General features: G+C 30.4%; 1 protein-coding gene across 1 annotated transcript; it reads right to left on the reverse strand.

Annotated features, from left to right (window-relative positions):
* Window positions 1-7,296: 7,296 nt before the first annotated feature.
* LOC112687074 lies at window positions 7,297-18,391 on the reverse strand. The gene is made up of 9 exons (XM_025559616.1): window positions 18,055-18,391; window positions 12,434-12,549; window positions 12,122-12,366; window positions 12,005-12,039; window positions 11,817-11,928; window positions 11,326-11,511; window positions 11,069-11,255; window positions 9,588-9,771; window positions 7,297-8,694 (listed from the first exon to the last, which is right to left on the reverse strand). Exons 2-9 carry the CDS (start codon window positions 12,541-12,543, stop codon window positions 8,113-8,115), a joined length of 1,641 nt encoding a protein of 546 aa, XP_025415401.1. The 5' UTR covers window positions 12,544-12,549; window positions 18,055-18,391; the 3' UTR covers window positions 7,297-8,112.
* Window positions 18,392-18,710: the final 319 nt, after the last annotated feature.

Consider the following 18,710-nt stretch of genomic DNA (forward strand, 5'->3'; position numbering starts at 1 on the left):
TATTTTTATTACTACGATAAATGATTATTATGTCAGATACACATTGATAGTACATTTTAACGTGTTAGTGTTTGTGACAATCGCCGATCGATCGTTTCGTTGAAAATTATTTTTAGATTTATGGATACTACCATATTCTATTTTTACTATGTAGTATGTGGTAATAATAATAATAATAAAAAAAAAAATTATTTGAAAATTAATAGAAATGGCTTATTTGTACAATTAGGAAAATATGAAAAATTGGTGAGTCCCCCAAACAAAAATACTGAGTGTGCTCCTTGTAAGAAGCTATAATGAGAGTTGATTACCTTAATTACATTCTCTAGTATAACTAGTATAAAAACTATTATATAAATTTGAATAGCTTAAACTAATATTGCTTGTTATCTTTGGCCAGTAGTAAATATGTAAGTTATTAAGATTCGTCATAAAAAATTATAACGCAATTTATGGCTGTAACACCTAAACATATATTTAACTTAATCCTGTAACAATAACGTTTTAAGTTGCTTTATAAATTGCAATACAACTTACGTGTAATAGTTAAATAAATTTGAACTAGGATGGCAAGAGATAGCTCTATTGGCCAGGGCTTTAATCCTATATTTGATTCAAAGTATACCTAAACGTAAATATGCTTGTCTATTTGGTTTAAATTGACTAAATTAAACATCATCATTTATACAACCACCATAGATTGTAAATAATATAAATAACAAACGAATTATTTATGTGCGATAGTCAAGAAATAGAAAATCATATCATCTACCAGCTATCTAATCTACTTAAATAATTTTTACACTTCATAAAAAATAATTAAGACATAATAATAATAATAATAATTAAATATGTTTTAAATGTTTCATGTCATCGAAATAGTAAATTTACAATTTTAATTTTGCATTATGTAATAAATGTAGGTATGTTAATGAAAACAATAACACCGAAATATTAACTTGTTAACTGTTAGGAAAGGTTAGGCTATTTATGAGTATTTCTAAGTACTCCAATATTTCTTAGTAAATAAATTTGAAAGTTTATACTTCATTGTGCAAAAAGAACCTTGTCGAGTGTGTGTATCTCTCTCTCTCTGCAAAATACCCCTCTCTCTCACACTCATGCACACCCACTCGCATATAATTTTTACAGGAACTAACTGATCGTTTGTACAATACAGCAACTGATCGGCATAAAAAATGACCTTGTTACCCCTTGTTCCGGTATTGATTTCGAGTATCGTTTTCTTTTCTTATCGAAATGTTGTTTTCATGGCTACAATCGACACCATAGTAGCTGTTCTTTTTCTTTTACTGCTGTGTACCTTGTTCTGTTTGCTATTGCAAGTAATTTATTAATCGTTAATCATTCATCAATTTTAAAATTGATCTTATCAATTATTGTAATCAGTGGAGTGGCGATATGGGTAATCGTGAGGCGACCGCCTCACAGTTTTTTGAGGGGTGGATGGGCAAGGCCGTATCTAAAAATTTTTTTCATGAGGGATCCAAAACATGTATATTGTAATTTTATTGAATTAATATTTTAACTTTTGATATTTGGTTAAAAATAAGAAAGAAAAAGATTTAATCTTCCTTTATTAAAATTAAAATCATATTTTTATATGATATTATGATATAAAATTTAAAGCAGTTAATGATTAATTGGAGCTTAAGTCATTTTTTACTGAAAATATCTATATTGATATTGAAATAAATAAGTATTTTAAACATTCGTAAAATATTAAAGAACTTTCGGGTGGGGAGGGGTCCAGAAACCCTGAACCCCCTCACAGATACGGCCATGTGGGTGGGTGTCGACAAAATGTACTTGCCTCTGAAAATTGTTGAGTTCGCCATGCCACTGATTGTAATTATTTTTAGTTTATGCTATTACTGTTGCAAATTGCTTTGTACACTAAATTTTTGCAAATTTGAGTTTATGCGTACGCTATAATTATAAATGAAAACGGCTTTAACCGTAATAATAATCCCGTACAAAAGGTTGGATAATGATGTCAATACTTTCCTCGAGGGTTGAAAATACTCTCGCTATTACCCAATTAAAGTCGTAAAAAATAAAATGCTAAGTTATAATACATTCAATTCTAGGTAATTATTTTCATTGCGTATATCTAACATTTCAATATATTCAATAACATAATAAAATTCAGTTTATTCTCTAGGCTAGATAGAATACCAATGATAAAATAATATATAACGTTTTATAGTTTATATTTTACTTATTTATTGTTACATTAAAATCATTGACATCGGTGATATGTCCAATACACAAGAAAGGAAACAAACAAAACTGCAACAATTATAGAGGAATAGCTCCTCTAAACGTATCATACAAGGTTCTTTCAAACTGCATCCTATCAAGGCTAAAAGGTAAAGCAGAAGAAATCTTAGGTAACTATCAGGGAGGATTTAGACCAGGATGATCGACGATAGAGCAGATATTCATCCTCAGACAGTTATTCCAAAAAGCATGGGAGTTTGACAAAAATATACACGTCCTTTTCATTGACTTCAAAAAAGCACATGACACTATCCACAGGACAAGCATGATCAACTCTTTGAAAGAATTTAATTTACCACATAAACTAATAAGTTTAATTGAAACGAGCATTACAAATAGTTTCGTTAAGATCAAGGTAGAAGCTGCAGAAACAGAACCAATACAAGTAAAATCTGGTCTAAGACAGGGAGACTCCATATCACCAATTCTGTTTAACCTAATTCTAGAGAAAGTAGTAAGAGAAATGAACATACAACCACAAGAAGGTTTTAAACTACAGGAGTCGGCTGTAGCTCTGGTGGCGTATGCGGTCGATGTGGTACTAATGAGCAATTCACATCATAATCTGAAATCACTGTTTATCCAATTAGAAAAAATGGCTAAGAAATTAGGACTATAGATAAATGAAGGTAAAACCGAATACATGATCATGGTAAAAAGAGATAGCAGTGCCATATTCCCGCATATGAAAGTTGGTAAGTTGGTAAGTAGGTATGAGTTCAGTAGAGCCAACAAATCAAGTACCTAGGTTCAATAGTAACAGAAAAAAAATGAAACTGACAAAGAAGTTGCGGCAAGAATTGTATCAGGAAATAAGTACTTTTATGGACTCTCAAAAATACTAGGATCACGATCCTTGTTGTTAGAAATTAAAAAATAATTATATACAACCTTAATACGCCCAGTGGTCACTTATGGGGCGGAGACTTGGACATTAAGAAAGAATGAGGAAAGAAATCTTATGATTTTTTAAAAGAAAATTCTAAGGAAAATTTTTGGACCCGTGAAAGACAGATAAACGGGTGAGTGGAGAATAAGAAAAAATAATGAATTGGAAAGCCTATTTAAAAAAGAAAACATAGTAAATACAATTAGAAACCGAAGACTTCAGTGGGCCAGTCATGCTAGACGAAGCCAGAACAACATAATAAGGATGACTATGGACGAAAATCCAGTTGGTAAAAGACCACTAGGGAGACCTCGATTAAGGTGGGAAGATATGATAAAAAAAGACGTGTTGGCACTGAATGAAGGACCGGATATGAAAAAACGAGCTTTGGATAGGAAAGGCTGGAGAATTGGATGTGTGACGGGATGGTCTTAATGGCCGACAAACCCCAAAGAAGAAGAAGATATTTATAGTTAGTCATTATTATGTACAAAAAAAATGCACATGACCACTATTTTTTAATACATTTAAGTTATTCATACCAATTGAATGCAAAAACTTGTATATTATTTATGGGGATTGCAAATGGTCAGTTTTTAAGAGGTTCAGTATAAGCTATAATTTAAGATCCTTACATGTTTGTGAGTAGTTGGAAATCATTAGTGTTAAGGGGATTGCATCACACGTATATTTCGTACGTTATAGTCTATAATATAATATAGACCAATAAACGGTAGTAAGTTACACATACTTCCAAATTTCCGATTTTAATTTTTAATACATTCATGAATTCTTTAACAAAATATGGCTTTCTAGGAAGCAGATTTTCAATTTTAAAGGACCAAAAATTAAGATACATTTATAAAAAAATCTCATGAAATTATTTTATTACATTTGTATTTATTTTGGGCACATCTGGCTTTAAATCAAAAATGTGGTTCCTACAAAGCATAGTAAAGAAGCTTATGATTTCAACCCTTTTTTGGAAATTACAATCGAAGTTCAAGAAGTATGTTTAATTTAATACCGCTTTTAGTAGTTTTTATAGGTTATAAGTACAAGAATATATTTAATTTTTCGTGATTTATTGATATGTGTGTGCGCGTACGAGAGTTGCTTTCGCTTAAACCTCATCACATGTAACGCCACTTTCGTCTTTATCATGGCCAGGCGTTTCGTTATTTATAAATAAAATAATTTTAAAATAATATTGTTTACCTGTATTCTGTAATCCCGCTATTGCCAGAGAGACAATACAATCGATCAGTATACGAGTACAATAGGACAGGCATGTCAACCTCAAATGATTAAGTGGATCAAATATAATGAATAGTTTACATACTACCCGGGTCGCACATAAAAATTGATTGAACATTTTTTTTTATATTATAATAAATATCAGGGGTGGCCAAACCGGAGCTCGCGAGCCGCATGCGGCTCACGTCATAGACTTTTGCAGCTCGCATCTTATCGTAACATTTAAAAAAAAAAAAATTTTTAATATGAATTTATGTATTTGAAAAAGTATAATATTTTATTAAATTAAATTAAATTATTAAATTACAGTATAAAGAAAAAAATTTGTAAAAATAAAGTATTCTTGATATCATTTTTCTTAATTGACTATTTTCTTATTTGTTGCGTGTTTAGTTTGCTTGTAAGCTTTTTAAAAATCAGGACTAGATGTTGTTAACGCAGTCCTTAACAATTCAGTTAAATGATCATCCGTTAATGTTGATCGATGTTTAGATTTAATCATTTTCGTGGTTGAGTATAAAGACTCGCAAGAATATGTTCCAAAATTCGATATTAACTTTTGAGCGCAAAGAGTAATTTTTGGATATTTAATAACAGGCACATGTTTCCAAAATTCCAACAAAGAATGACAACTATTTGAACTGCTTCAGTCCTTCATCTTCCAATAATTCCAAGAGTTCAATTTCTAAAGCTGCCGTATCCATTGAAATTGATTTTAATATTGGACATCCATTTTCAATAACGTTAATTACAAAGGGATTTTCTAGAAATGCAATCGAAGGTTTAAGTAATTTCAAGTCTTTAAATCGATCTTCAAAGTGAGTTGATAAACACTCTAATTTTTGTACATAATCTTCACTATTCAATATTGTTGCTATTCCAACCAAATAATCCTCAATTTTTTTTAAATACGGAAAATGGTTTAAATTATTTGTTCTTAAGTCTCTTTGAAAAATTTTAAGCTTATTTTGGAAACTATAAATGTCTTGTACTAGGTTATTTATAAATTTATTTTTACCTTGAAGAGACATATTTGATGTGGCTAAGTGATGCACAACGTCAGTACAAAATGACATATCTCTTAACCATTTTGGGTCTGAAAGTTGTGGAAAATTTTTATCTTTTTCTTTTAAAAATGTTTTAATGGGTTTTAATAAATAGAAAAATTTTATCAAAACGTTATTTACCGATAACCATCGAACTAAACAATACCACGGAACATCATTTGGAATATCATCCTCTAAACTTTCAACAAAGTTTTTAAATTGGCTATCTATTTTTGAACCTGAACGTATGTAATTCACAATTTTAAGAACAATTTTTTTTATTTAGTTAAATTAGTTAGTTTTAATTAGTTTCGTTCTATGAAAAAGAACTCTTCTTCCCATTGTAATTTGAATTCTCTGTGTTCTTCATACTTGCGTTTCTTAGACATAATAATTATTTTATTAATGACGTCACGCATGACGTCAAAAAACACTATGAAGACATAATATCCATTATCCATATGTGTCTATGTCTGTATGATATTTTGATATTTATGGTATTAATGAAGATAAAATTAAATTTGATATTGTTATCTTATTCTTCACATTTTATTAAATACCATACCTTAACTTATCTTATTTACAATAATACAATATCATATATATAAATTATATAATAATATGACTTTTTTTTTTTACATTTTGGCTCTTCCATATTTATTAATATATTTGGTGGCTCGCAAGTCTTTTCTCGCTGGCCACCCCTGATATATATTTACAATGTATATTATACATATAAAACTATTTTTAAAACTTAATCGATTTCAGTTTATCAGAATATAAGGCATAATAACGTATACCAAATATATTATAGTTAACATATATAACATAGAGTCTAACATAGTTGCAACATGACATTAATATTTTATATTTTACTATCCATTTTTTATTTTTTGGATTGATACTGGTAGCTACGGCCACATGTTTGATATGCCTGCAATAGGATATTTCAAATTTTAACCGAAAAAATCCTTAAGTTTTCAAAATCAAATTCAAAATCTAACTAGAATTTATGGTTGAAATATGTATGAGCTTCCGCCCCTTAAAAATTGTATATCAAGGGCAATTCCCCCTTTGTTCCCATCCATTAACTCGTATCTGAATGAAGAATGCACATGTCATTTATTTATTTTATTAGATCAAAATTTTCAAAACCAATTTATAGGCGTGAAATAGCTGTACTACAGACAACATTTAAGGAACTTCTAGTGATTCGATTTAAAATACGTAAAGATGTTTAAATTTGTAAACAATCTTACTTTGCATCAGTTTGAGCACTTTTTCAAATTTAGTAAATTCTTGACGAGAATAAACATTTTACGTTTCATAAATTTATCAATTTATAATATTGAATATATAAAAATATATTAAATATATGCTCCGACCGATGCAAAGTAGATTTCAATTCAAACATCTTTACATTTTTTAAATTGAATCACTAAAAATACCTTTATTTTTATCATTCGCTTAAGTTGTTTTAATCAAAAAATAAAAGGGTTTGCCTTAACTAATGAAACTCTATCGATGATTACTTTATAAATTTAAACATTATTTAATTTGTTTTAGTCTTTACTAAAACATAACAAATGAAACTATTTAGAATTCTTTTAAGTGCAATTATTTTTGTATGATTTTTGTATAAGTGTAAAGTCATAGAAAATGGTATAGGTTAGGTTAACACGACATGTTTCGTTCATGTTCAGAATCTGCGAATTGTATACTAGTCAATCGTTCAGATCTGAAATCCGAGAAAGATAAAAATATATGATTTATTAATTCTAAAAAAAACACAGTTCAATGTATTGACATATGTTATAGTGAGCATTTATTTATTTATTTGTTGACAATTCTATCGCTTTTACAACGTGTGCATGATTGCTTTCTTACAACTATTATTTATGTACGAACGTAATGAGACTTAATCGCGTAATTTCATTTAATGACATTACATTATTAATGTATAGAATTAGTGATAATATTAAGACGTAATGTTTTTTTTTATTTAAATTTCACAGTAAGTTTTTACTTTAATCAGTTATTGGTATGAAATATTAGAAAAAGATCGTCTAAAAACTATATAATATCGACTGTTAAAAAATATTATACTGATTTTTCTCTACAACGTATAAATGCGCAGATGCCGTATACTATATGAACGTGATTAAAAAGCGATCATCGTGATCTTGTGGAAAATATACATAAATATTTGCGTTCTACATATTATACGTTTTACACACTGCAGCATCGTTCGGGTGCAATCTATATATAGTGTGCGGTCATTTCTCCGGTAAAAGATAAAGAACCCTTAACACCGACACATCGAAGCGGAATTTAACGGAACGGTTAATCAACCCTCTCCGGATTATGATTTATTAACCAATCGGTTGTAATAAGAGCGCTCGCGTTGATACGTGGTACACCGTTATTGTCTTATGTACCGGGTGGTTTGTTCGCGGCGGCGGCGGTGGCGGCGGCGACGGAGTGCGTCGACAAAACGTTTTTCTTCTACTACCCCTCGCACACACCTTACCAATACCTTTGGCAGTGTTAATTCGGCAAAACGCACAGAACCGCAAACATGTGCTACGCCCCCGCTCATACTACACTTCTACAATGTTACGCACGCAATGACGTACGCCTCGCGGCGAAGCTGATGACCGCGGGCGGCTCGTCAAGCTGTTCGTGGAAATAGTTGACCGAACGCGAGTACAGCTTCAGTTCAATGCACTTGCCGGTCGCCACCGTCTTTTGCTTGCCGTTCTTTCGGCACGCCACCGTAGCCCTTGCTGCCGCTCTGTCTACGTCGTCGTCCATGATGGCGCCGAACGGATTACGGCACGCCTCTGACCGCGGTCGCGTAACCGCAGCCGTTTTCACGCCGTCCCAACATCCTGCACCGCAACTGCGCCGATGGCCGGTTGCGGCCACATGTACTGCGGCCACGACGTCGTCAGACGCCGCATCGCCGTCACAGCCACCGCGTTTGCCGCCCTCGACGATGACCACCTTGATGAGAGGCACCACTGAGTCGCATATCTCGCTCACCTCCCGCGCCAGCTCGAATTTTTCAAACAAGCTCATGTTGCCGTTGCGCTCGAACGCCGCGTGCTTGTCGCTGAACGCGAATAGCTGCGTCACGCTCAGCGCGTAATAGTCACCGTACAATCTGGACAGTTCCCCGTATGTCTCGGTCAACGTCTGCAATTACAAATTATGTATTTTAATCGCATACGTTTTCGGAAACCGACACTTTAATAGTTTCTCACATCCTATTTGGATTTTAAACTCGGTTATTAATAACGTTATGGTGTTGGTTTACGGGTGAAACTGTTTAAAAAAATATTATACTTCTAAAGCCTCTAAACACAATATCATATTTACTGTGTTGCGGTATTTAATACGTTCGTGTGCACGCTTCCGCGGTAAACGAATAAAACTCGAAGATTTCATTGCGTCCCTAGCATACTGCAGTTAGAACGCGGCCGGTTAGATTTCAAGCACATGCGTGAGTACATATACCGTTACAATCTAGCGTAAGTTACATCATTATGAAATAGGGCCCATAGTGAACTCTGGTGGTAAAATTTTGTTTACCAAATGGGTTTCACCGATTGTTACACAAACGATCATACTTTTGTTTTAGTGATCGTATCGCACACGCGTGTATTTTACACTTACACATGCGTGTCATAAATGCGCTTTGTTCAGTGTCTTTGGCATTAACGCGGATTAGAATAATAAAAAAAAAAAACGACAATGGTGTCATCTGCGACAATCGACCGATAATTAGCAACACTATAAATTATTACCATGTTCGAGTGCGAGACCGAATCGATATGCGGCAAAATTAAAATACATTATGTGTTGCTCAAGCATGTTGTTGTTACACATAATCTATGGATCAGAAGTGTATTGAAAAAATATTACAGATCCTTCGCTAGAAGACGAATAAGAAAAGAAAAAAATGTTATAATATTGTAATAATTGCGGTACACTCCAATGAACTGTGCAAACACGATGCGCGTTTCGAGTGCTGCAATTCGTAAGACAATACGAATTTCAAGTGCGGTTAGCTGACTATTCGCACGTACCTCCTGACACAGATCGAACAATCTATTCCAACCGTCGCTGTTAGCGTCTTCCACCGTCGACAGCATGACCGCCAGCTTCTTGGATATACCTTTGAGTTTGTATACCCGGAATATCGGTAACAACGCTCGTTCCACATAAAAGTGTCCGCTGTACACGTCTTCGTATATGTCGTCCACACTCTCCCTGAAACACAGTTAACAACGCGGGTTATGCGCATACTCCTAGACATGTTAAAAATTCGATATGCCAATGTATCATATTATGGTAATTATATTGATTTCTCAGCCAGTAGCATATTTACGGGGGGGGGGGGCCCAGGAGTACTGGACCCCCCCCCCAGAACCTCTTCAAAAAATAAAAAAAATCAACTAAAATTCTTACATATTTGCAGAATTGGCTATGTTAAACATTCACAGGGAAGTTGATATTACTGTTGATGAAGTGATAGAGGCATGCGCGCCCGCAGTGGGGGGGGAGGGTAAAAGGGGCCATTACCCCTACTGGGAATTTTTGTTTCAAAACTATTGTTAATTTAATACCATGCATATTAATTATAACATAATTTTATTGAAATCCATTTATGAATTTTAGTAAAATTTATTATATTTTTAGATAATCTAAAATGTATAATCTTGAACGTATTAATTATTATACAATGTTTACATATGATTGCATATTGCTTAAAACTATAAATTCTCCCAAGTACTGATTTCTATGGTATTTGATTTTGTTCTCATCTATATCTACATCTAGATACACGTTGCTTTGGCCTTTCAAATTTTAATCTTGCCCCGGGTGGGATTTTAACCTGCGGGCGCGCTTGTATAAAGAAGTTGGCTAATAAATCGAGCGACTGGAATTTATTTTATAACAATACTTTATTAATATATAGTGCTAAATACAATATATATGTATATATAATATTACATAAGACTATACGATTATTACATTATATATTTAGTTCAACCTTATCCAAAAACTGCATAAGGACGTAACTATTAAAATATAATATATAATTTATATAAATTATGTATAAACTGTGGACCCCCCTCCAGAAAAAATTAAAAATACGCCACTGTTCTCAGAATTACTAATAATTAATATCGGAAACTGAACAAAATATCCATAGAATTTCCAAGAGTTTTGATTTTTACCTATAGGTGAGTTTATAAATTTATAATTTTTAACGTAATACAACTAATGTGACAAGCTATTGTTTACATTATTTCCAAGTGATAGAAAAACAAGCGTGATCTCGCGTTAATGCACACGCGTATGCCATTATTATTTATTATCTGCACGATAATATGCTATTTATCTAAAAACGTCAATATTCTTATAAAATAAAAATAAAAATAAATCAGTCGAAAAGTTCTGTGACACTGATGCTTTTACCCTTTAAAATATTATTCACAACTTTCTTTTGTATGTACGTTTAAACACTTGAACTTAATTTACCTGTCTGGGCTACGTTACTTACAAATTGTTTCGCAAAAAAGGCCTTAAATCCCTCAAAAGATGGCAGTAAGTTATCATACGGGTTCTTGCCACTGACTTTAAATGGTTGATTAGTAAATCGGCGAGATCATCAAGTCTTTCTATGACCATAGGAGCGTCCGGCCACATATCTTCCACATCGTGTAAAAGAGTGTCCGAACTTTCCTTCACTAAAAATTACACACCAGTCCCATTAAAACTATAACTACATAAATTAATAAGGTTAAAACGTTCACTCACACTTAGATAGTGTCTGTTCGATTAACGATTTATCGTCCATCAAAAAGTAATCGGGCCACAGTGCTCGTTTTTTGAAAGCAACCAACATTTTGTCCATTTCTCTGTTATAAGCCATTTCGTTTTCCAAAATCGATATTCGTACCCTAACTAAAATTGCGTCTAAATCGTCTACTCCGCATAGAGTTTCTAATAGAAACATAAAATCAATTATTTGTTGTAATTATTAAGTTTTATTTAATTTTTTAATTTTTTATTCAAATTTAATATTTCGGCATATGGCATGCTATTATGAGTCTAAATCTAATTACAAATTATAGCGTAATTTGAGATGTAGAGGTATAATGAAATTAGCATATTATAATATTTAGTTATTAGGTATTTTATAATGGTTAAAATATTAAGTTAATTATTAATTTTACTCAAGTATAATCAAAAGTTGTATGTTATATACCTAATGATTAAGAGATATTATAAATTGTACGGAGCCTCACCCTGATTTACTTGAGTAAGTATCATTGGTAGTTTCTCCCAACTTATGATTTCTTGAAGTGAACGACTCCTGGAAAATGGCATTCGAGGTTTCGATAATTTATTACTGGGAACCTGAACAAATATATTTATAATATATATTACAAAAGATTAAGAATATACTTAAATGTTATCTAATGCAAATAATTACCTGTCGATTTAATCTGGTTAGTGGCTCATAAGGACCTGAAAAACATAATTAAATACAAAATTATAAATGATACAACTAGAATACCATTCAAAATGATTATAGTTAAATTTAATTTACATCTGAGTTGAGATTTTTGATTAAGGTATTGAAAATAAGTCTCTTCATTCCAAGCTTCCTTCACTTGTCGCATACGTTTTTTCCAAGCGTTTAGTTGTTTTTCCGTATTAAACTTAATTTTAAACCAATCCAACTTGGCTATATCTTTAATATGCAAGACCAGAAGACTTCCATCACAAATTCTTCGGCATACCGCTAAGTCTCTTACTGGGTGAATTTTTGTTCTTCGTGGATCTTGATCGTCTCTGTTAAAAATGAATAAATATGTGATTATTTATGTGCCTCATTTTTGTAATCGGAGAAACTCTTTACCCATAAATCCATAGCGTACTGTTACTGAGAACAATAAATCGCTGTCTCCAATCAGCGTCTCCAACCACTTTAACCATTAATATATCGCAAAAACTTGATATCGCCGACATTTTAACCTAAAATATATAAAATCAATAATAATTTAATTCATAATGTTCAACACTTTTTGCTATATACCTAAAAGTTTCAGCTTTTGATTTATTATTACCAATAAAAATAATTAAATTAAATACAGAATCATTATAAATACATAAAATAGAATTTTAAATTCATCGAAACATTGAATTAATTATACTATTGAACTGTAGATGAGATTTTATGGCTGTTGAAAATATATTTCAACTAAATTAGTATAAATCAAATTAACATTTATAAAAAAAAAGTTTTTTTCGATCACATTTTAACTTACACCGAAGTTAAAACCAATGATTAATGAAAATGCTGTAATACATTAGCATTAAATTATTAAGATATTTACTTAAAATCAATTAACATTAAACTAACCATAAAATTGTATTTAAACAAATAATGAATAATATAAATAATAAATTCACTAATAGCATGCACCAGCTAATAATCGTATAAATTAATTAGAAAAATTAATTTGACATATAATGAAAGATGCTTTTTTAAGTAACGAAATAAATAATGAAGTACATGATTTATTTTTGGAACAATTTGAGAATTCTTATTGGGTAATTTATACTTAAATTGATTTTCATTCAGAAAAATAAAATTAATTGTACTCTTTATTCTGAGAATTCTGTAAAAGGAGAATTAAAATAAGCATTCCATTTAAAAACCATAATAAGATGAAGCATTATGTCACACTTTACATTTTTTTAAATACCACTTGATAATATAATATAGATAATAAATGTAGTATAGGCTCAATATTTGAGTTAATTATTGAGTCAATAATCACTATGATATTTTATAGATATTTTTAATATTTGTTTATACATCTTATCAGTATCGTACATATTCATTATATATTTATTATAACAGTGTAGTTTTAAACCTTTACGATTGCTGTTTAAGCATGTGTAAATCATTAATAATAAATTATATATATTTTTTTAGACTAACGTTTTCTACTTTGTTCTACAACGATTTGTTTTATATATATATGATTCCATTGACTTTGAAAAATGAATGTCTCAAAAGTTTTTAGTAATTTTTAGTACCATCTTAGTAAATGAGGAATAACAATAATTTGATTAATAAAGTTTAGACTGTAGATTTTTTTGGAATATTTTTTATCTGCCGAAATAGGCGTGTGTGGTTAAAATATAGATAGGTAGTTAAAAACTATTAATTTTTCTCTTTAAAGATTAAATGAATTAAATGAAAATTGCGAAACAACATTTATTATACACAGCATAAATGTGCTATTGTACCGTATTACACGTGTGTGCAAAGTACAAACAATATAAATACGAATACGAACTCGTTTTATATATATATACGTTAATATATTTGTATTGGTTTTCGTTTTCTGGTTAAAATACTTGATAGGATTAATAGAACTAAAATATAGTTATGATTTATATTATACACCAGGTAGTACTTATATTAATCGTTCAAAGTGAATTCATGGATTACACAAATAAACATTAGTTGTAGAAAAAATTAAAATACCACGATAACAATTGATTAATTATTTATCATTACGTATAGTTAAAATATAAAATCATGTAATAAAACTGCATTATAGTACGTATTTTTTTCCTAAATTATGGTGTATTAAATTATCGTAAATTAAATTCGAATATAATTTGTGTTCGGTAGACAGACGTTTTATAAAACGTAAAACTCTCAAATAATATATTAATAACAACTATAGAATGACACAAGGCACTTCAAAATATAGGAATTACGTAAATATAATAATTTAGATAGTTAATGATTTATAACTGTATTTAAATATATGTAACTGTCTAGATAAAAATTGGTCAAATGATACTTTGTTATAATGGTAATAAAAGATTAATTTAGTTAATTGAGTAACAAGCACGTATATCGATAAAATATTACACAATTATTACAGTATTATTTTTTTTTAGTTAGTTTATATTTCTAAATGTGATTAATATAGTAATAAAATCAAGTTTCTGAATAATGTAGGTCTAATAGTATGTCTAATATTTAGTAGTATCGAAAATTTCAAGTGTCTATAAACAGTACAAATTTCAATTATAAAATGCTAGTATACGTACTCAGTAAATGTTTCGACTTACTAAGATTATTATTTATAAAATAACTATAACATAACTAATATCGTTTAAAGAAAATTTGTTGTAATCCGATCTTGTCAAAATTGAATTTGTAATGATTATAAAACATTTTTGCGTCTTTTCAGTAACATTTTAATTTTTGCTACAAAGAATATATTATGAAAAATATTGAATCAAATTTTAAGTATAAAAATTGAGACCATATTATAAGATTCAGAATTTTTTTTTTTATTTTAACTTTAAAGTATTGAATAATTTTGATTTAATATTCACACTTGAATAAAAAAAAAAAAAAAAAACTGAATGTCATGAATTATTATTATAATTATAATCATTGTTTATACATATATATGATTGAAAACAAATATCTTTTTATAATGAATTGGATTAATTTTGTTAGATAATTTTGTACGCAATACATCAAATTAGGTATTAAGTTCATTAGATGACAATTACGGCTTTTGTCGTACATATAGATAAAACTTTAAGCTATAAACAAGTTGATTGATGATTTCCTGAGGGGTATTATAAGATTTCATAAATATTTTATGTTCATACATGTTCTTTCATATAAAATATGAGCATACCGAATGCATCATAATAAATCAAACATTTGCCATTGAATGAGAGATATTGTTACTAAAATGACGTTCAAAACCAAATGTTGAGTAAAATTGTTGAGGTACCCATGCTCTATTAAACAAGATTCACTAATTAGATATGTGAACTAGTTACAAATTATTTTAGCTACATCCGACTCATAATTGATAATTGATGAACAATCATTATCCCCATATTTAAGTTTAATTGCTTGTTTTATATATAATAAATAAAGGTTAATAAAGGGAACGGAATGAAAATTGTATTTTTTTTTTTTTTGAATGTCCGAAAACATTTCTTTCCAAGTGCAAAGTTTATTTCATACACCAAAGAATTAAAAATGTAACTTTTATTTTATACTTGCATTTTTTTGAAATTTTTAGAACTTACATATGTTTTGAAGTCATTTTTATATAAGAATAGATATAATTTGATTAAATTTTAGTTAAAATTCATATATTAATAAAATAAATTCATATGAAACATAAGATAGTAGTATAAAAATTTTTTTTAAATTGTACATTCATTTTTTCTAAATAATTTTTAGGGTAAAAGATAGAAGATGAATAATAAAATGATACGAATATTTAATAAGAATATGAATTTATACAATAAAAAAACAATTTTTGCAATGTTAAAAATAATATTAAGAGCACTTTTTAAAAAAGAAATCTGTGATGAATGGATTAAATTATATTTTTTTAGGAATTTTTCTTGGTTTTTTAGAGATAACTTTAATAAACTTGTGATTGATTTCTGAGATTTCTAAATTGTCACAATTGACAAAAAAAAAATTGTCACTGAGCAGACATACATATTATGTACATGCATGTTACACTTTTTTTATTTCTTCTATTTAAAATATTAATAAATAACAATAACGTTTAATTATACAAATCATGTATATATTATAATATATTTTTTATACGAACATGATAACGACCGTTTTTTTAATCCAGAATAACCACAAGATTACATACAATATACCTACATAGTCGATTTCAGTGTATAATTTCGTTTTTTATATTTATTTATTACTATATATATTTCCTTTATTCATTTTTATTAATCTAATTTTTATGATTATGGGTCGACTGAAAGATAAAAATATTTACAAAAATAAATATTTTTTTTTTCATTCATATAAAAAATGTAAAAAAAAAATTAAGGGAATATCGATCAACCTGTAAGCCATCTGTATTTTAGAGCATTTAAATTTGTTTCCTAATTATAAATAATAATTTTTTAAATAAATAATTTATTTTATTTTGAAAATAATTTATTTTATTTTGAACGATTCATTGTAATAAACTTAAAAATGTCAAATATTGTATTAGACGCTTTCGAAAGACATGACTGTGTAGGTACGGCTGCATATGAATTACATCCCAAAATACAAAAACATACATTGTGATATCAGAGTTAGTGGTTTATTCGCTAAATGTCTGAGTTGCGTCCCGGTTAATAATTAATTAATTGGTTAATAATATACACATTTTACTTCCCACTTCTATAGACTGAGAACTGTCATTTGTATAAATAGTGTGGTTAAAAATTGTAATTTTATATTATAAATTATTTTTTGTTATAAAATGTAATGATTATCATTTATATAAATGGTGCAGTGGTTAAAAATTGTAATTGCATATTTTAAATTATTTATTGTTTTAAAATGTAAGGTTGATTTTATTAAATGGTGAGGTTAAGAATTGTAATTGTATATATATAATTTATGTATTTGTAATTTTTTGTTTGCCAATTGTTGAACAATTTTATTTACAGACATGATATCGATAATCAAGACTATCTACGAGCTTATCACCAAAAATTATTCTCAGTCGTTAAAAATCCCAGGGACGCAACTCGGACAAAATATAATTTAGGGAGGCAATTCGATTGCACCGGTAGGCTGGGTGAAATTACATCGGTACAAACATTTTTTTCTCACGACTATTGACAAAATACCAAACTATTAATTGTTTTATTAAGTATTGTAAATATTTTTTTGGATAATCCACAAAAACCTGTTTGATTATTGTATAAAGTTGCCATAATATTAAAACATTAGAATAGTAAGATAATTTTAATGACCACTTTTATATTGGTTACTATGTTATGAATTACATATAATATGAAAAACGTAAATATATATATATATGTATATATTTTCCATTATCTTAATCGTTACACAATACTTTTAAAACCGGAAATCCAACTAAATTAGTTAAATAGTTGAAAACTCAAAACAGTTCGTTTAACTAAACAACGATAGTCATGATAAAAGTTAAATGAAAGTTAAAACTACAATATTTTTTATATTAATTAAGCATGTATACTTAAACATTTACAAGCATTTAAGCATAACAATTTAGTTATGTATATAGCTCATAAAATTATACTTCGTTTTTCGTAGTGATACGGTTTATAAAAACACTATGGTGAATCTATTATAAGACGAATTTTGAGTTGAACATTATTGCATGAGTGTATATCTAAATCGAATTTTAGAACAGCATAAAAATCCTCAATTCAAATCGGAATAACTATTGTACAAGTGCACGTTGTAAAAAATTCTCTTTATGTGTGCAGTATCTCAAAACAGTCATGACCAGCGATTACTGAGTATCATAATATCGATTCGAAACCGTAGTTAAATAATACGTTCACGTAATGTTTATCCAAAAACAATGGGATACCTGACAGACCTCGACGAAAACTATTCGAGATTGGAAGAAATAAAAAAGAGAAGATGTGGTTGAAGTAAACACGCCGCGATACGGATACCTTTTGTTCTCCAGCGGAAACGCACCGGTGCCGGGTGCAACACAGCAGCAGTGTGGGGCCTGCACTCCGGACGGGGTGGATCAGCGCGAGGACTCGGTACTGTTGTTATTGTTGTCGTTCCGTCGGTCGGGGACGAACGACGACGGCATCGGCGCGGCGCCCGTAGGAACACGGCCGCACGGCGTACATACGAATCGAAACACCGTGCACGAGGTGCGTGAATGCGTAGTTACACGCGCGCACCGACAATCGCTTGGACAAAAGACACGCACAAAAGACCCCGCGGGTTCGGATCCTCTCGGCTCGCGAAACGGCTACATATCTGCTGCCGGGGGCCGCCGAACGCGACGGTTTTATAGTGGCGGCGGCGGGACGATATCGATCGGTACGCGCGGAGCGGGCGACGATCCCCGCACGTCACGTGACCGCGAAACGGCCGGGCAGCGCCATCTGGGCCCTGGGACGCGACCGACACGTGACGTTCGCGCTGCGACTATGTTTCCAAATATTTGCACCGGCACGGAACACGCGTACTTAATGAACGCGGATATGGAGAGCCGTGTGCGGAAAGAGAGAGAGAGAAAAAGACGAAGTGAGTGAGAAAGTGACATTTTTGTGTACCTTTGTGCAATAGCGTTCCGGCTGTCTGTGTTCAC

Source organism: Sipha flava, unplaced genomic scaffold, assembly GCF_003268045.1.
Source record: "Sipha flava isolate LNK unplaced genomic scaffold, YSA_version1 32_pilon_pilon, whole genome shotgun sequence".
NCBI lineage: Eukaryota > Metazoa > Arthropoda > Insecta > Hemiptera > Aphididae > Sipha > Sipha flava.